The 20365-nt window shown below is 36.5% G+C and overlaps 2 protein-coding genes across 2 annotated transcripts in view; both read right to left on the minus strand.

Annotated features, from left to right (window-relative positions):
* The window catches only part of mrc1 (mannose receptor, C type 1), a 22077-nt gene extending 11739 nt beyond the window's left edge, over positions 1-10338 (minus strand). The window contains exons 1-16 of the mRNA XM_015377490.1: positions 10196-10338; positions 9705-10106; positions 8701-8874; positions 7207-7362; positions 7011-7124; positions 6775-6915; positions 6521-6700; positions 4597-4754; positions 4400-4516; positions 4208-4323; positions 3130-3278; positions 2325-2524; positions 2116-2231; positions 1938-2019; positions 1699-1843; positions 445-483 (exon numbers count right to left, since the gene is read on the minus strand). Coding sequence (XP_015232976.1) covers positions 445-483; positions 1699-1843; positions 1938-2019; positions 2116-2231; positions 2325-2524; positions 3130-3278; positions 4208-4323; positions 4400-4516; positions 4597-4754; positions 6521-6700; positions 6775-6915; positions 7011-7124; positions 7207-7362; positions 8701-8874; positions 9705-10106; positions 10196-10265 — 2359 coding nt within the window. The 5' untranslated portion in view covers positions 10266-10338. The remainder of the gene's footprint in view (positions 1-444; positions 484-1698; positions 1844-1937; positions 2020-2115; positions 2232-2324; positions 2525-3129; positions 3279-4207; positions 4324-4399; positions 4517-4596; positions 4755-6520; positions 6701-6774; positions 6916-7010; positions 7125-7206; positions 7363-8700; positions 8875-9704; positions 10107-10195) is intronic.
* Positions 10339-13911: 3573 nt separating this feature from the next.
* Positions 13912-17450, minus strand: tmem236 (transmembrane protein 236). Its single transcript, XM_015377457.1, has 4 exons — positions 17179-17450; positions 16938-17010; positions 16297-16420; positions 13912-14669 (listed from the first exon to the last, which is right to left on the minus strand). The coding sequence occupies exons 1-4, from the start codon at positions 17448-17450 to the stop codon at positions 13912-13914; spliced, it is 1227 nt and encodes a 408-aa protein (XP_015232943.1).
* Between the last annotated feature and the right edge of the window lie 2915 nt (positions 17451-20365).

Consider the following 20365-nt stretch of genomic DNA (forward strand, 5'->3'; position numbering starts at 1 on the left):
AAAATTGGCGGTAATGTTGCGGTGTCAGCGTTCCTTTCAGCTCAGATCATTGTATATTATAATATTACTACCTTGTACTGTTAATCTAACTGATATGGTCAGCCACAGCTTCTGCACAATCTACTGTAAAATAGTTAAGTCTTGTTGCATCGCACAGCAGATGTAATAAGATTTTTCATACCATATCACAGTTTGAACACATTCTTGGGTTCCAGTTTTAGCTTATGCCAGTTTGTGAAATATTTATTGGTAAGCAATTAAAGTTTATGTTTGGATATTTCCTTTCCAGCTCAGCCTTTGCAAATTGTGATTTTTAGAATTTTTTCTCATACCTCAAAATAACATCTTCATTAAATAAGGGGCTAGCTGGCTGTTAATCTAACCTTTTGATTTAGCCTCATTCATTTGTTGATGAATGATTTATGTTTTAATGTTGAGACATACCTTCAACAACCACAGCTGGCTCAGGTTTGGGGGCGATACCTGAAAAAAACAACAATAATAATGTCGATGTCAAAAAATCACACATTTTCATTGTAAGATAACATAAAATGGTCAGGAGTTCGTAAAATGCTAAATTTATATAAAGTCATCTAAAAAAAACATGCATTAACTGATTTATGCTGGTGAAGATTCTCAGTCATCCAGGTCATAGTCATTCCGTAAAAGTGTAAAAACAATCCAATGGACTTGGTTTCCAAGATTTAAAGATGTTTCGCTCCTCAGTTTCAATTTGCATGTTTCCAAGCAATACAAGGCCTGCGAATCCAGACATTTTGAATTGAGAAAGCTTCCTGGATGGGAAGTGAAACGTCTTCAAACCTTGGAAACCAAGTCCAGTGGATTGTTTTTAGACTTTTACGGAAAGTATGATTGTAAAAAATGAATCAGGGTAGCAGTGATTGCTTAACAAAAACAGTATACTGAAAAGATGTAAAGATAATTTGGATCAAGCCAGATGATTTCTCCAAAAAAAATGAAACTTAGAAAAAGACCGATTACACTTGCAAGGGGTTAAGTTGGACAAGTTAAAACCAGAATATGACTTTGGTGATCCACAAGCAAGGATAGATGCCATTGTGGACATTGACTGTTGTAACACCTATTACAATGTAATGATCATCGTAAGAATATCAAGTAGTACAAATCTATTTCTTTTTCTAACAGGAGTCTTCATGCGATGGCATTCCAGGCATGAATAACATGCCTGGAATGCCATTTTTGGTTTTTGTAAGTTCTGTCGGGTTATTTATGTAGTTGGCAATTAAAATTCCCTTCTGGCCATTACAGTCTGCTGTGATGTTCTTCTTTAACCACTCTTATGTATTTTTATTTGTTGCTAACTTGTTCAAAAACCTGTGCAGGGATCTTGTATACAGCTCAGCATTTTCAATGCAGCCTTACAGAAAACAATTAAAGTGGTTGAAAAATAACTGCGAGCAAAACGTATAGGAATAAAAAATTCTTATTTATACTTTGAGTTCATACTTAACACGTCTTTTATGTGAAATGTCTGATTCAGGAGAACAAAATGAAGTGGGAGAACTTTATCCACTTTAAAAGCAAAACAAAAAAGCTGTAAAAAAAAAAAAACTGACTGTGTGAGAACTGATTGTTTCATAGCAAAAGGGGGTTGGTATATTAAAGGTAAAGCTTTACTGGTTCTTTGCCTGTTGTTGGGATTTCATTGGGTTTTACCTTTGGGTATTTGGCAGATCCAGTTATTATAGTAGTCACAGTTCCGGTCATTCCAGTGATGTCCATAGTAAAACTGAGCTTCTGCACAGTGTTCATTGTCATTGTGGTTGTTTGGTTCTCCAAAGCCCCAGTTCTCAAAGCTGAACTAGATCACAGTTTTTGGAGAGTTTTTGATAGTAAAGTTGAAAAGATTGGACAGAAGCTGTTTTTACTGTTGTTACAAACACTGCGTGACTTACAGGTGAGCCATCACTCCAGGCAAAACCCTCATTAGGACCCGTGAGTCTTAGACCTATCCAGAATGGATCAGAGGTATGAATACTTTAAGAGAAAAGAAGAAGAAAAAAAACATCATTACAGAGGATCATTGAACTGGCAAATATAGTAAGCTCTAATATTTTCTCCAGGTACACATACTTTAAATTTTCCAGGTCCTTCATACTGTGTATGCTCATCAGGTCTCCACCTATGGCTTTGCAAAATTCCTGTGCTTCTTGCCAACTCTTCCTTTCATTCTTTACTTTCTTATAAACCTTTTCAATGTGAAACAAAACATCACATATTTCTACCAGAATATTGTTTAAAAACAATAATTTTCACACATTCAATAAATATCTTCATCTTACTTTTGAACAGACATTTCTTTTGGGAACAGGGGTCCAACCGGAAGCACAGGTAAGTTCTGGAGTCGTCGGGGGAATTGTTGTCACAAGCACACCCTCTGCCTGCTTTTTGCAGATATATTTCTCTTTGTTGCTGCAGCTGATAACATCCCATAAACCAGCAAAAGTCCCAGTAGTCATGGCAATACATCCCTGTTTTCTGTCTTTTGTTGAACAAAGAAAAGTCAATCATAACTCCATAAAAAAACACTTGGAAACAGTATAAATGATCAGATTTGACATTCTGTGTCACGCAGTTATATTAAACATCCAAACTCTGAAACAATATGAACATCAAAGACTGCCCAATTATCTGGGATGCTTTATTTGAGTTTATTTTTATAATACTACTCCCGTAAAACAGAATACAAAATGTTTTCAACAACAAAAATGATTGATGAATACCATTCGCAATAATGTTTTTATAGGGCTGTTTTAAGTAAACCAAAAGCCTTACTGTTGTTCTACCTCATCCAAAATAGTTCGTAATCCTGAGATAATTTCTATACTTATGCTGCTGTATGTTTAGGCTGCTGGATGACATTGTGAATTGTCGCCATATAAAAAAAAAAAATAAAATGAAATTTAATTAAAGTTGTAATAATAACAGCAATCAGAACATGAACTGATATCGGGGGAGCATATGATTGTACAGAAACCAGTATAAGACAAAACCAATTCAAAACCAGTATAAATCAACAAAACATTGTCTTGAAGAACAAAACTGTACAAAATTGGACTGTAAATAGTTAAAGAATATTTCCTTTACCTGGCATGCCCATGTTGAAATGAGTAAAGGTAACCTTTCTACTTGTGGTCCACTTAAAAGTATTCTTGTCCTCTGTGTTGGATAAACCTGTCCAAAAGTACTTTTCTGGTCTCAGTCCCACTAAACTGACAAGAAAAGCATTTTCATACCTGTTTGAAAAAGAAATAGTTGATTATTGTAGCACAATGTTTAGGCTTAGTCTTTCCAAAGTGTATCTTAATTTGATAACTGCTGACATTTCTGAAAGGAAAAAGTATCTGAACTCCATTTCAACCCCATGATGTCTGAATTCATATAGTTACAGTACATGTATATAAGATAATACTGTTTTGCATTTAATGGAAACCCAATGGAATAGAAACAAGTGTTTAATAACAGAGGTGTCAACTAACACAGTACAAATACGTTGTTACCTTGCCTAAGTAGAACTTTTGGCCATCTATACTTTACTGGAGTAATTATTTACAGACAACATTTTAAAAACAGACTGGTTAGTTTTATTTAATTTAAGCTAATTTTCCTTATGGCCTGTTAGTATCTAAAAACATAAAATCCATCAAAAATAATTAGTTTCATCCGAACAATGAATTTCTTTGCGGTTGGACTCTGTACAGCACCAAAATAATAGTTGTTCAAGATAATTCAGTTATAAAACTAAGAAAATAAAGTATAAGGAAGTTGTCATGCAGAATTGTAGAAAAATGTTCTTAAAAACAGTCCTGTCCTTAACATTTTCTGATGAATTTGCTTTTATACTTTAAGTAGTTTTAAAAATGGTACTTTTACACTTTTACTTGAGTAAAAAGCCTAAGTTAATACTGTTAAACTGTAGGATTTATACTTCTACTTGAGTAATAAACATTAATACTTTTGACACCTCTGCTTCATATTAGTTAAAGTCCACACTAAATGTGAAATAACTGGCTTTTGGGGGAATGCACACACTATCTTGGCTGTTCGAGTAATGCAAATGATTTGTTGCATATTTGTGAGAACAGGCTTCAAGCGGTTAAAGTTATAATTTAAAATCTCATAGCTTGAAAGATGACTTAGTAGCTAAATGAATACTGATTCATACCTGTCAGCAATATCCACAAGGTTAGCGCCATCTTTTGAGCATGCCTGCTTTGCCTCTTCAAAAGTTTTTGTTTCTCCTCCAATATCATAGCAAAAGGAACCAAACCTAGTCGAGCCCTAAAAACCAAAAAATGCTCTGTGGACCGTCTCAGATTAACTCTATGTTTTAAAAACTGAAATGCGGACTACTCACAAGTTTGCATCCTGGATTCACTTCCTCGTGTGTACCTGCAAGCGGTTTTGTGGAAGCTTTTTTTTTACAAATATACCCATATGTCTTCTCACATATATGATCCGCCCACTTTCCGTCCTGCATAAGAAATGTGGGCATTATTACATCATATTTATGTTGGAAATAGTACCTTGACAACAGGCGGTATTGTATATTACCTTTCCTCGGATTAAGACACAGTCCTCCTGGTGGTTAGTGCTATGAGATGGTTCACCACTCTGCCAGTTGGTGAAGGTCACATGGGTGTGATCAGACCATTCAAAGAGCATCTGGTTCCTCTGATCATTCAATCCAATCCAGAGCACATCTGTCTGTACTGATGGAAGGGAATGAAACACTTTTTAGATAAACAATACTTGTTGGAGCCCATTAAGAATTAGATTAATTTATTTTTTGCAAAATTATAAATGTTAAAGATCTAAGGTTGTGTGAATGGTAGAGCTATTGTTTATTTGTTTATGTATTCGTTTTGCTTTGACCCTCCTCCTTGTCAGTCCGCCTCCTGCTGAGATTACCGTAACAAGTAGAAGCAGCTGATGAGGTGGATCTGATTGTTTGTTTGAAGGAGTGAGGAGTGCAACAGTTTTTTCACACACATCACTTAACTTTATATTTGAATTTTTTTGTAAGTCAACTCTGAGAATATTTCTGTTATTTTTTTATTAGTAAAGAAAACACCCCTTTTTGAAACAAGAAAATTCTCCACGAGTGCTTTTTGTTCTGTGAGTCAAAAAACCTCCTCCTAAGACTACTCTGGCAATTTTTGATTTTTTGGGAAACTATTTTGATGCAAGAGTAGCCATAACAATACTACTTTTTTTGGTTGAAAGTACTATAGTAACTAACCCAGCCTTGTTTGTCAGAGATCAATTTGTTTTACACCTCTTACATCCTGAGACGGCTGAGACAGCTATTTCCTTGCCACCATCTTTACTGATTTGCAAATATTAAAACTTGGGTCAAAACTAACACCTGGCTGCCTGCCTCCATCCCCCGGGGTTCCCGGAGCAGCCCCGGAGCTGATGGCTCGGTTTCGAATGCCCGGTCCGGTCCAGTCAGCTGCCCAGCAGTGTCCTTTTTAGATACCCAAATCTGGTCACCATAGATATGCTAACATTGGTATCAACAGCTTAGCAACAGAATCATACTTACAGCTTATGGTTGTGATGACCTTAAGTTCGGAAAAGCCCCTCATTTGAGTAAAAGAAGTTTAGCAAATCCTGCTTTGAACCACCCCCAATTTGAAAGCTGTCTTCAGTAAAATGCTTAGAGAAAATGAACAGCTGAGCATCAAACTTTGCAGGGATCTTCTGATAGACAAAATAATCCATGCTTGTCGAGTCTTCGGATCCTTGGGAAAACTATGAAGATGTTCCTCTTTCTCCGTGCAGCCTGGAACACTGCATTTACGCAAGTGGTTCTGGCTCATTTTCAATAGAGAAACTGCCTGCTTTGTAATTCTTGTTGAAGTAAACCCAACTGTAGGCTAAAAAGCTAAACTGGTGTCTTACATCTACTTCTATTCATGTTCTTGGGCCAGTGAACCAGTGGGCTGGTCTGTATGTCAATTTCGCGGGGTGATAAAAGTACAGGCCAGAACCAAATAAGGCAACATCCCAGAGTTGACGTCAATTCGGTGGTTCGTTTGGATTCACCCATTTTACAGTAGAAGTTTAAAATTGTGAGATTTGCAGAGAAAGGAGGTTTCCATGGGGTTTGGACTTTTTTGTACTTCCATTTCACCCACTGAACTATCGTTATTCATCTATGACAATGTAAACTCAGTTTTGCATTCTATGACCCCTTTAAGACTTTGCTACTTCCTGCCATGATTGATTTCACTTTACACAAACAGTTAGTGCATAGCTCTGTAAATATGGTAAAATGCTTCATCTTATAGGCATAGTGAGATGAGGACTTCCCTACCAAGAAGAGGAAAGTGCATTTTAGCTCCACTTTTAAACAAAGACGAACGAAACAAATTTATGTTTTAGATGAACTCAGCTTGTATAGTTTACCACCTAGGTGTCAATGCTTAGACAAAGCTTATTTTCCCTTTCAGTTATGTAAATCCTTACTTACAATATCCAGACTGTGTTATAATGAAGCTCTGCTCTTCTATATTGTTGATGCTGGCCAAATCTGCTCCTTCTTTGCGGCATGCAGCCAGAGCGTCCGTCCACATCTTTTTGCTCCTCTCCAGGTAATAACATTGTCCTCCATAAGGCACCCAGTGATTTGGGCAGAAGCTTGGCCCCTGATCTATAAATGAAGCACAAACGAGGCTAAGAACAGATACAAATACAAATGCATTGCAGATGCTTTTTAGATTTTACTTGGTGGTGGAGGCAGACTGGTGGAGTTTCCTTTACGGCAAATGTAGCCAAGTTTTTTGTTGCAGGTACTGCTCTCCCACTTTGATGCTTTTCCAGCGTTTAGAGTTGCACAGGTGAACCCAGGGACAGAGGATGGATGACCTGTGGAGTTCATACATAATTTTAAAACCTCTTTTGCTCCAGTTTGTGAGAAATATGTTGTGAAATACAATTTTCAAACATCAATTCTTACTAACCTGGGCCCCAGTTTAGATATCTGAATGGGTTTCCATTGCTCCACTGCCATCCACTCTCATAGTCTAAGCTGTTCAGCCCAATCCACAGAGATGTTCCCAAATGATTAGTCAACCCTAAGTTAACACATGCATTGGGGAGTTATTGATTTTCAGCTAAATCACCTTAAACTTAGCAGACATAATATTAGCTTTATACCTGAAATGTATGATTGTTCATGCAGCTCCATGATGCTGAGGAGGTCTGCTCCCTGTTGCTGGCAGCTCATCCTGGCCTGGTGCCATGTTAAAGCTGCCTGTGTATTCCTCTGATACTGAACCCCGGTGACCGGATCAGTGTCCCAACCAAATATTGCTGAGAAATAAACAAGTCAACATTTTCATAAACTGATTTACCTCATGGGGTTAGTAGCAGTATATAAACACAGCATACCCTTTGTGGTTGTTTTCAGAGAAATCAATGAGTACTTGTACTTGCAATTTTTAGAAAGGTAATTTATAAGTTCAGGGAAAACGGTTGCTACAATAAGTTTCAGGAGGAACCTGATAAGTTTTGAGACTACTACTGTACCAGTGGGTTCCTCTTAAGTTCAGAGAGGAATCTTATGATTTCTTAAAACACCCTTTAAAAAGGCACCTAAGGGTAAAACCTAGGTTATTAGTAAGGTGATTGTCCTGCAGAATTGGGGAAAATCATTTGTAAAAGGAGGGTAACTGATAAGCACTAGACAAGTATCAAGTTGGTTCACAGAAAGTAGACAGTGGTGTTCAAGAATGAACAGTATCTGTTTGGTTGCACAGATGTACAAAATAATTTTCAAGAAATTAGCAACAAAATGGATAGTTATTTCTGAAAAAAAGCAAAAATAAAAACACTGCCTTAGTATTGTCTAGAACAGGGGTTTTCAAAGTGGGTGCCGCGGCACCTAGGGGTACCACGAGGTCACTACAGGGGTGCCGCAGGATTTTTTCATAGATTGATGAGAGTTTTATATTGAATGTACATTTTTACATTTTAACAATTTTGTACATTTATTTTGATTTAAGCAAATATATTCTAAGGCGAGGGGCTTCATTTTATGTTTTCTTTACTACTTTGAAAAAAATGACAGAAAAAATAATTATTATCAAATAATGTCAAATAATCATTGTAAGTTTAGGGGTACCACGGCTGGGGGGAAAAATGTGTAGGGGTACCTTGAGCCAAAAAAGTTTGGGAACCACTGGTCTAGAAAGTACCGTACTACCAAAAGTAAAGTGCCTTTAAAATTCCCTTAAAGTTATCAGCAAAGTTCAGAAAAGTACCTCCAGAGTTTAGTCATAGTGCCTGGCATGTTCAGAGCAAGTTTTAGGAAAGAACCTTATAAGTTATGAGGTTACAGGACATATATGGAATTCAAACATTAAGTTCCATTAAAGAAAAACTATGTTGTGGATTAGTACAGGTTTTAAGGTCCCTTTATTTCACTATTGTGGGTATAAATCTACATTAAGGTGTTAAACTTCTTAGAAAGGTGGGAAACTAAAATAGGTGTAATTACTACCGTAATTGCCTAAGAGTTTTCTGGCTTCCTTCTTTTCTTTTCTCCTTAAGTGGAAAATTTGGAAATATGTTGCAGCTCTCCGTGAACACAGATTACTGTAGCAACAACACGTAGACTTTATGTTTAACATTTCAAATACTCAAACATACCTTTTGTTGCACAAAACCCCCACTTCTTCTGTTTGTCGTAATCCCTCTCTGTTGCACACCACATCTGTCCATCTGAGCGACCTTCCTTTGTGCACTCAGCGTACCATTTCTCCCCAAACTTAAATGGGAACTGACAGGGAGCTCCAAATGCATTACCTCCTATGCTGAAGGTCTCTGGGGATAAAAAGATCAGATATGGTATGAATCCTTGTGCTGTCGACACAGTAAAAACAATTATTTTTAATTACACTATCAACCTGTATTGGGGTTTAAATGGAACTAGAACTTTTAATGGAACATGTATACAAAAATTACATGATTTTTGTTCTACAAATGATGTGACTGTGCAATCAATGCTGCTATCTCTAGTAGTCTATGGAGAAAAGTTAGGGTACACCCTGGGAAGGTTGCCAGTCGATCGCAGGGCAAAAACGTACGAAACATGCTAAAGAGAACATGGAGACTCAATGTAGAAAGAAATAGAATAAAAATGTAGGACTTTCTTGATGGGAGGCAACAGTGCAGCAGAATGAAAAACACACACACACACACATATTATATATATATATATATATATATATATATATATATATATATATATATATATATATATATATATATATATATATATATATATATATAAATAAAAAACATTTTTTTTGTTTTTTCCTATCCCCACAATTATCAGCAACTGTTTGTTCTCATGTTTTTTTTCTCTTTAAATCTCTTTTATGCCATTTTTTGTGTGGCACCATTCCATTTCTTAGGATAAACACAAAATGCAAACCATTAAATGCACAGTTTAATGTATTGAGTGTTTGGGAAATGTGTGTTTGGCAATTTATAATTTATATGCACTGTTAAAAAAGAATTCAACTGAAGGAAATTGGGACTCCACATTTGCTCTGCCATGAACTATCAACACAATGCAGAAAACTTTTAAAATATTTCTTAACATTTCAGGATGCTGGATGGATTTTTTTATGGGAGACCCAAGTTCTTACCTTGAAAACCCTTTGAGCAGAGATCCCCCTTAGTGCCAAATATATTCCAGCGACTCCACAACCCTGCGCCTTTGTAGATCATTACATTCCTCTCTTTAAAGTTTCCCCAGTTTAGGTGCAAGTCCTGGTCTTTTAAGCCAAATATGGTCTCATTCTTACATTGCCAGTGCTGTAGATTACTGTTTTCATCACATTCAAAGAGGAGCACCTTCACCCAGTCTTTAATTTCTGTGGCTCCTAGGCATAACTTGAGGGACAGACTAAGGAGGCGAGACTCAGAGACCCAGCGGAACTGCTGCTCCTTGGCGTGGGGATTGCACTGTGCCACTGTAACAGAGGTGGCACTCTCAACCTTTATGCACTTGTTGTGGTTCTGGTTGAAGATCAGAAAAATGCCACTGTCTGCAATAAAACAATAAAAAAAAAAAAAAAAACAATAGCTTAATATTAACTCAACGTCATCAATCACAAAATGTTTCAGCACTACTCACCAATGTCAGCATGGATGCAGAGGGCTTGTAGGAGACAAAGAATTAGAGAAAATTTGGACAAAGGTGACATCCTTTTGGACTTGGAAGGTTTTTCAGTCAAGAGAGCGGGGTTTGGTGTGTGCAGAGGTGCTTAAAAGAGTGGCAATGACAGAACCATGGTGTCTCTGTCCTCTTAATCACAGCAATGGATATCCTGTCACATGGTAACATGGTTGGTCAGATCCCTGTAGTTTCCGCAAGTTGTCAAAGAGCTTTTGGACAAAGAGGAAGCTGCCTTCCACTGCTGCACAAAAAAACATTATTGTTAGGTTAAATATTCCTGGGGAAAAAATGACAGGACTTTTGCTTTAAGAAACAACTGATATAATTTGTTCAACTTTTTTTTTATTCTTATTTTTGAGAGACCACCATTGCACAATTACGTCAAAATGTAAATCAGGCTTTAATTTATTGCTTAAAGGGATGATTCTACTTTGTAAACAGCATACTATGAGGAAATGCTGTTTCCTTGGGGAAGTAAGCAAATGTTGTCCAACTCTTGTTTATCAGATTGATACAATATGTATACATGTAAATATGCTACATATTAAGCGACAGACACGTGCCTCGTATTTACATTATGGTAAAACAAAACAAAAAAAGTACATCTTTAATTATGTGGATTCTGTGGATTTGCAGGTCCAGATCAAACTTACAAATGTGAAAGCCAATTTTCTGTGCCTTTTTTTTTTTTTTTTGTTCTTTTGTAAAAAAAAATATGTGGATGTTAAATACAAACACATTTGGATTTGCATCCAAATCATAAAATGCTTTCATATGCATAAAAGTCATACCTATGATGTATGTTTATTCACCTGCTTTACAGTGTCCTAACACTGGGATGAAGTGCATAATACTTAGCATTCTAAAGAAAAAGGATATATAAGATTTGTATTTTGTTTATTCTGCATTCTGTCTTTTCTTCACCCATACATAAAAAATAACAATTGAACTATTAGGGGACAAACATTCAGGCGTTTATACATTTTACATGTTTCCCCAAATGGTCATATACATTTTAGCTTGGATGAAGAGAAAAAACACTACTACTCTTTAACTGAGACCTCTCAAAGCAACAAACAAGGTTAAGTAAGTACATTTTCATCATTGCAGATTAAGCAGCTGCATTGTGCTGCCTGAGCATAACTAATAAAATTACCAGCACATTTTTTGTGCAACTTGAAGGATGCTGCAATGTGCAACAGCACTGTGCAAAGATGATAGGTAAATCTCTATATGGAGAACATGTGGGCAGAGAGAGAAAAAAAAGAAAAAGCCTTCACCCTCAATCAGTATCCATCTGTTAAGAAATGAAACTCCATAGAGTAATGTCTGACATCTTGATCATTTTAACTATTGCAAATTGCAACCAGGTAAGGGTATTGTTTCGAATTCTGAAAACAATTTCACTCAGAAATTGTAATCACATCATCTTTTAATACATCCAAATTGCACAGTGCAGACTGTTTCTCTTTTTTTTCTTTTATAAAAGACTATGGTTACTGATTTGAAAAAATGCTCTGCGATAGACTGGCAACCTGTCCAGGGTGTACTCCACCTCTCGCCCATTGACAGCTAGAGATAGGCACCAGCACCGCTTGCAACCCCAGCAGGGATAAGCGTGACAGAAAATAGATGCATGGATGGATTTGTACAAACATTTCACAGTGGTTGGTTTGCTTGCATAATATCTCCAAATAAAATGTTCAACATCTTCATAACAGCAACACATAAGAAAAAACACTCATCCTATTTTTGCTTACACATGACCATCATTCTTAACGTATAACCTGAATAACAGATGACCCTACCCACTGCACTCTGTGGACTTTCAGCACCACAGACGTGTGGACAGTGACAAGAGAGTGATATGCAGAGAAAATCGTTTCCTTTATTACTTGATATAGTAAAATGTAAAAAAAAATTTCAACCGATAAACACAGAGGAATATCTTATCAGTCCTCTGTTGAGAAAAGCAGCTTAATTTTTATCAATAATGCAGCTGATTGCACAAATGATTTCACTTTACACACATAGCAAGCTAATTGTGAATATTTTGATGATTTGAAAAAATGGTAGATAAGCTTTGTAAGGACTCCTACCAACCTCATGTACTTTCCACAGCTTAATCTCAAAATGCTGTAAGAAAAATTGTAACGTGACACAGATTTATTGCTAAATCTGTGTTGGCTTAACTGTGTCTAAAGGACCAGTATGTCTGTCACAAATATTCGAATTATAGAACTGAAAGCAAGCAAAGAAAAACTGAATTTTTAATCAAACTAATTGCATTTTCAAAGCTAATGAATTTTCAAAACTATGCAATTAGACAAATACAGTCTGAGTCATTCAAATTTTATTTCTGATGTCACAAGTTTATGCACGTTAAGCACATTCTGCCAGATTTTAAAGAATACAGACTTAAAATGAATTATTAAGCAGCTAAGGTTTGGAGGCTGTGTTGAAGCACAACACAATTTGCAAGTACATCATGACACCTTCACTGTTGCTTGTCTGTATGACAGGCTTGTTTTCTAGAAGAATGGCAGGAAACTTTTTCTCTGGGGAGGGGAGACATAGCATCAATATCAGTGTTAAAGGTTCAAGAAAGGAACAAAAACAGACAAAACAAAGGTCAAAGATCTATGCACAAGACGAATTAGACATTAAAGTTAAAATTTTTTTAGTTGAAATTTTATCAAAATAAATATATATGTGTTACAAACTCACACAAATGTTCTTTTTATGTCTTTTTAGCAAAAAGAAACTTATATAACCCAAGAACATATTAATAACAAGTCATGATAGTAAAAACACATTAACTTACACTAGCTTACACATTTCACACAAGCATTCGTGCAGAAGGGTTTCAAGTTATACAAACAGCATATTTTGACAATGATTAAATTAAACATATTGCAACTATAAGTTGACGGTGTGTCCAAATTGCCTAGGAGCTCCCATTTGGCCTGTAAAAAAGTACTATTTTGTAATTCAGCAAGATATTTTACATTAAACACATGGAAACTGTTTGGTTCCAACAGCTGATCTTGGGTCTAAATCTAAATGTTAGCAAGAATTCTTACTGAGACATTTTTTCAAAAGTTCATAATGCAACTATCTTAAAAAAGATTCTAAGGTCCTGTGGAAGAAAAGCAGACCCAGAACATGATATATTCTCTAAGGTTCATTGCAGTTTGTATAAGGTGCTTCTTCATTTCTTCTTCCTTAGTTTCATGTCAATTGTTTAATGCTCATACTTAGGCCTATTTACTTGGCAGGATTTATATTGCTTGAACTGACAGTTAAGTTGTTAGGGCCTTATAGTTTCTTTTTATTGTTGTATATTATTGACCACACAAAATAAATATAACAAAATTAGAGGTTTGTATATATGTGAGATCTTGCTACTTAAATAAAAAATGATTTTGTTGTAAATTCTTTACATTCAGTGGCAATAATTGCTACGGATGATGGGTGTTACAGTTTCCTCCAGGGTTTCAGAATTAGTTTTTTTCAGTTTTACAATAACCTATGGTATATCTATCATATTTGCATCACAAATTGAAATGCATATGATATCTTTGCTAAATATGAATTTTCAGCTGATAAAGCTTCTTGTTGGATCCTTCCAGGTTGCATTTCTTGACAATATTCTGTTTTTTCTTTTGATGGTTTCAAAAGAACAACCTCTCTGTATTAAACACCCTCAGTTTAGTCATGAAGTTAAAGTAGAAAAATGCCAAACACACCAACAGGTTCTTCATCAGATAGAGGACGGGTGTGACAAAGCCAAAGAAGGCTATTAGGCCTACACGCATGAAGAAAAATGGTAAGTCCTGCAGAGCAACTCCCAGAGACGAAAGTAGAGGGGTATTGGGCATGACCACCACACGCAGGCAGGAGAGGTAGCTGAAGATGTAGATAGGAAAGACCCAGCCTGAGTAGTAGACCAATGGATGCCCAGCTACCCTCACCATCTCCACTGTATCCATCCAGAACATAAAGCTGTCCACAAACACGTCTGCTCGGGCATCACTTACACACAGGAACCTCAGAGGGCCCGTGTAAGTGAATGGAGACACATGATATGCTGGACCACTCATTGATGGTGAACTCAGTTCAGAGATGTTGAATGGTCTGTTAGAGTTCCCAGGTATTCCAGGAACTGAACCGTTGGTCTCTGGGCGTATTCCAGATCCATTCTGGTTCCTGTCGCTCAGCTGACCAGCTCCGTGCTGAGGAGGATTGGACATACCTTGCCCGTGCATATTTGGCCGTGACAAGGCGGGGCCGGGCACAGCTGGCCCAGTCAGCACTGGTCCTGGCACTGATGGTCTGGACACAGCTGGGGGGATTGGGGATACTGGTGTTATTGGTTCCACATGAGTTAGGACAGTGGAGGGAAGTTCAGAATGTCTTCTCATTTCATTGGCTGTAAAGAAAAATGTGCAAATAATTAAAAAGTGTTGAAAAAAATTCAACTGAAAGATTTACAAATGATTTAAAAAAAAAAGCACAATCATATCACTGGAGAATCGAAACACATATTGAACTCTCTGCATACAAGTTAGAAAATGATATCCATGTTTTTCTCGGAAGGTCGGCAAAAGTGCAAGCGTCTCAGGATACATTTGGCCCATTTGTGCTCAGACTTTCTATTTCCTCAGGTTACTGTTTTAAAACGAAAATGTAAACATCATGGCAAGAATTACTATTATCAATTTGGTCTCTATGACTGCAACACTTTTGCTTAATCTTTATTTTTATGTTAACAATGTTTCTTTGGAAAACTTAAAACCAAGCTACTTGCTTCCTCTTCATGACGCTGTCTACCTTTTCAAGTTTTTAAACATGTTGCCTTTCTGTTTCATACAAAGACCCATATATAATTAATGATTGCACATAGATCATTTTAAAATGTAAGATTTTTTGAACTACAAAATTATAACATGTAGTCATTTCTACAAAAAAAGAATTTACAAATGTTTGCTCTAACACTCTATCTTTTTTTTTTTTTTTATTCTCCAGTGCCTTCAGTTCAGGTAAGAGTTTGATTGGCTGATCTTATATCAAGCCTCAAAATACATTTTTAATTTCAAAACGATCTTCATTTGATTAAAGGTTTTTATAAAAATAGTAATTCACCCATTTTAACTTACTTAAGAAATGTAATATGTTAAATGATTTACACCCTGTGAGATAGCTATTAAAAAGGCTTTTGTTTGAATAACTTTCAAGATTTTGGCATGCTTTCATTTAGATTTTAAAATTAGATTTTTAGATAAAACCCCAATGTCTCTAAGGTTGAAAGGCTTCATCACGCTAATCTTAAGCTATCTTTGCAGATTCTCCCGTCAAATTAAAGTCAGGACTTTGGCTGAGTAACCTTATGATATGAACATTTCTTCCATTAATTTAGAATAAAAAGAGTTGGAAAATTTGTATTATTCATTAAAAGAAAGATTATATCTGAGACTAATAGTAGTTTCAACTGTAAAAAGTCTATCATGGAGAATCTACAAAATAGTTGAAGAAAGGGACTCATTTGAAGTATTTACATTATAGTCACTATGTAGTTTGTGAGTAAGCAAGGACTCATTCAGTATCAACAGTTGTTTAAAAGATAGTCTCCTATCCGGTAAAGTGTTGTAACTTAAAACTTTCCTTATGTTTTTTTGTTTTGTTTTTGTTTTTGTTTTTCTGCTGCACATCTCAAACTATCAGTGATAATGGGCAGCATTTGTCATTGTGCAACCTGAAGACAGAGAACTGTTTATAAACTCATGAATGCCTCAGGCAATAAAAAATAAGTACAAAAGAACATGTAAACACCATGCAGGAATTTCTTGGGTGGAATGTGATCTCAGAATCTCCTTGTAGCAATGCTTAGAACTTTGTCCCCATGCTGCCCAATGTTAGAGGAAACAGTTTCTTTAAAAAGTCAGCATTAAAGGGTTAAAAATGTTTTCTTTTCTGAAAAAAAAAATCTCTAACATCAAAAGGAGTACCTTCAGTATGTGAAAATGACTGGGTGTTAAGGGAGCAAGTTTTACTCTCACCCTGTCCTGTCAATCTGCAGTGCCGGATCCTCTCCACAACATCAATGCAGATTAAGGAGAAGAAGACCAAAGACACAGGGATCTCTGTAAAGGTATCATGTTTCAAGTTGTTGTTTATCTGTACCTGGACAAAAAATGAGATAAAAATTATGAATTAGGTTTTAGGTTTAGAGATTGCGCTACCAATGACCCAAAGCCTCCAGTTCTCAGTAAACAAGATTAGATTGAGACATTATATCTCTTGCAGCTTTGGTATTTGCTTAAGTCAGTAGTTCACACCAATGGGACACAGAAAAAAGCTGACAAAGATCCCATCTTAGCAGAATTTATGGCACTTTTGGAAAAGACACCGGATAAGAAAAGGGATGTTGGGTCAGCTTAGACTTCTGAGAAAACTACGTGAAACGGCAAACTGAGTTTGGATGGAATCCAACAAGGAAGTCCGAATGTGCCTCATGGACAGATAATTTGACAGCATGGAGAGGAAGAGGAACCAAGCTGCTTATCTGTAGCCTCTTAACCATTAGGTTGGATGTTCTCCCCATGGTACAACAGGATTCTGTCAAATCACAACCTTTGCTCCACTTAAAAGGCCCTCAAAGCTAAACAGATGTATCAAATAGTTCTCTGTATACTGTTACCTCAGAGCTGGCAATAAGAAATGCAAAGCAGGGTAACGTTGACAGGATTACATATACCAGGGCCACGGGCCTCCTGAGGTGACAGCAAAAAAAGATAAGAGATCAAGATGAAAGCAGTTTTAACAGTTGCTAACTCATAGTATTGACATGAACCAGTTACAAGCCTGTTGTGACCCACACCAGCTGAGTTGCAAAAAGCTTCAAGATAATGACACAAACAGTAAGGGCATCAGAAACTTACCACTTCTTCCTCCCGACAATAAACTTCTTTTTCATAAACACCATGTATTTCAAAGGTACCCAAACCAGCAGGGCAGTGGAGGTAACATAGGCAATGGAGGAGGCCACGATCAGCCAGTAGGCAGTACTGCTGTCACCCGGTGGCTGTGCAGATGCTTTGACCATGGCCACAATGACTGCAAATCTCTGCATTACAATAAATAGTGGCACGCACAGACCCGCAAACTGCAGCACTTCACAAAGGGCAAACTTTAATGTACTCCCCGATCCCATCCTGTGGCAGCTCGCAATAAGAGAAGGAAAGGAGGGAGATGGTGAGGCGACCACTGCCCCTCCGAGGGCTGGTCAGGCCTCGGACTGTGGCATTGTCTGCCTCCACTAGCATTTTCCACACATCACAGTCTGAGCTCTCTGCTCAACCAACTGCTTACACTGCACTAGGTATTGTGTTCCCCAGAGTGATGGTGATGTGACAAACCTTTAGTCTAGTTTTATAAAGACAATAAACAGTTAATCAATTCCCAGACCTTGAATGATGTGTTAGTAATGCAACTAAGCCAAAGATTGTATGTCTTTGCAATCTATAAGTGGAGCTGTGACCTATTTAATTGTTTGAGTTGTTAGCTCAGATTCAAGAATCCTAATCAACAAAACCAAAAACAAATTGCTTCTACCACTGATATGCTGCCATCTAGTGACAAAATCATATTGATGGAAAATCAACAGCATTTATTTACCTAAATGCTAATCTTAAGAAAAGTTTTCTCTAACTATTTGAAGATATTGGGGTTTCTCACTTGATAGGTTGGGGCTGTATTGTGATGAGAGTGTTTCTTGCCATTCAGGTATTTTACTCTTGGGAGAGTGTTTCGTATCTGTTTAAAATAAGGTTAATCCACTTTATAATTGGGTTTATGTGTTTAGTTTCTGTATGTTTTGCATAATGTCATTAGGAGAGCCAACTTTAGAATGTGCAGCACTGCATTTTTTTCAAATAGTGCTCCATGTCAGGAAAACAAAACTGATATGCATATATAAAGTAAGCTTTGCTTTCCTATTTTCTTCACACTATGTCAAACATAAGACATATACATTTTTGTTTTTTGTTTTTTACCTACATTGTTTTTGCACATATTTCAAAACAATAATTCTGTCCTGCATCTGCCAATGCATATTTGACCAGTCATGAGAGTGTTCAAAAAGCTCTAAAGAATCATAATAATATTTCAAAAAATGCTTTATAACCAAGATGTGTTTTTTCACATCCACAGGCAGTTTTTTTTTATAAAAAATGCTACATATGAACCAATAAACATTCAGTAAAGATAACTAAGGTCATAGATGATGCCATCCCACAAATGATGCCATCCCAAGAAACTGGGAGACTGTCAGAATTTTTTTAATGCTATTTAAAGATATATGCAATAATAGCCAGAATCAAGGGCTTTGGGACATGGGTGTTAAGATAAGTGACAGTACAGAGTTAAAGGCTAGCATTTATTGGAGCTCAAAAAGGGTATGTTAAGTCCACTTCTCTACTCTGATAACACACAATAGTGTTGTTACAAATGTGCACAAAACCATAGATTTTTCTACAAATTTCTCAAATGCAAACTTTCACAATTGCAGTATTTCCATTAAACAACAAATACAATTAAAACTACATGTGAATACATTTGTTTATGCAATAACTCCGAAAAAAAAAAAAAAAACATGCCTGCAGAGGATGTAAACACATTAGATATAGCATACCGGTATCTATATTTAAGCCATGACTTTAGTGGGAGCCATCGTCCTCCAGCTACTTCCAGGCTTCTTCTTCGTCTTGTTACAAGGCATTAAGGTCCAGCAGCAAATCATGTGGCTGTTGTGGTGTGAAAAACCATGTTCACTACAATGTGTATGAAGACAGATTTTATGGTTTAAGTAAAAAATGCAAGAAAATATTTATTTTCTGAGATATCTCCTTTTAGCATAAATAGCAATGCACATTCCCTAATAGCCACTATGAACCGGCTGTGACTGTAACATCTAAACTCCATTTTACCAGGGCCAGCAAGGAATTTACTAATTTCTTCACTGACAAAAAAACACAAAAGATTAGACTAGCTAGAACCAAAGCTGTGTCCTGCAAGAGCTGATCTTGACAAAAGTTTATAAGCTAAAAAAAAAAAAAAAAAACTTAGAAGAAATCATACTCCCACCATGGTCTTCTTTCTGCGGTTTAGATTTTTTACCCATGACTTTTAAATAAGCTCTGCCTGTTATATCATCTGAGTCAACTAAAATAATAAACACATTATGATTGTCAGGTGTTCTTCTCCAGGACCTAAAACAACTATTTTATACTTGCATTTAAAAAAGCTAATCACAGACAAGTTGCTACTATAGAACTAGATTCCTACAGTATCTTGAACCTCCTCTTCCCTTCAGTAAGATTATTTCAAACAAGCTTGTTTCAAAAGCTAAACACCTTTCTAACAGACCAGCCATTTGGACTTCTTCCGATCAGTCTTTTTTGCTTACTACAGTTAAGAGACTGCCCTTGTTAAGGGGTTAAATGACATCAGATTAAATGCAGACTGAGGAAAAACCAAATGTGCTTGTATTATTGGACCTTAGAGCAGCATTTGACACAGTTTATCACTCAGTGGAAAACTGCCTTTCTCTTTCCATGTTGGACTGGTTTAAATCTTGCTTCAAAGACAGGACCTTCATTGGGTCAGTAGGAAACTTTACATTAGAAGCTACAAAAATGGATGATCTTGGCATTCCCCAAGGATCCCTCTTAGGCCCCCTCCTGTTTCATATCTAAATGCTCCCCCCTACTTAGATCTTTATCAACAACAACAACATAAACTACCGTAACCATACAAACACAAAGCTGCTCATTACAATGTTGCTAGACGACTATGAACCCCTTCAAGAGCTGGGTAAATGCATAGAAGAAATCTCATGGTTGATCCAAAAGGTATAAGTCTCAGTAGTTTGATGCAACGGCAGATATCAAGTTACCAGAAAGGACCAGGAAGATAATAGCTCAATAGAGATTCATATGTTTAGAATGGGCTCATCAATGTCCAGATCTGAATTTACTTTATGATTTGTGATGAGACACAACATGGTTGTTAATATACACTACCCATATGTGAATGGGCTTACACTATTTGGAAAACAACAATAAATAA

Source organism: Cyprinodon variegatus, unplaced genomic scaffold (genome assembly GCF_000732505.1).
Source record: "Cyprinodon variegatus isolate N-32 unplaced genomic scaffold, C_variegatus-1.0 Scaffold154, whole genome shotgun sequence".
In the NCBI taxonomy this organism is placed as follows: Eukaryota; Metazoa; Chordata; class Actinopteri; order Cyprinodontiformes; family Cyprinodontidae; genus Cyprinodon; species Cyprinodon variegatus.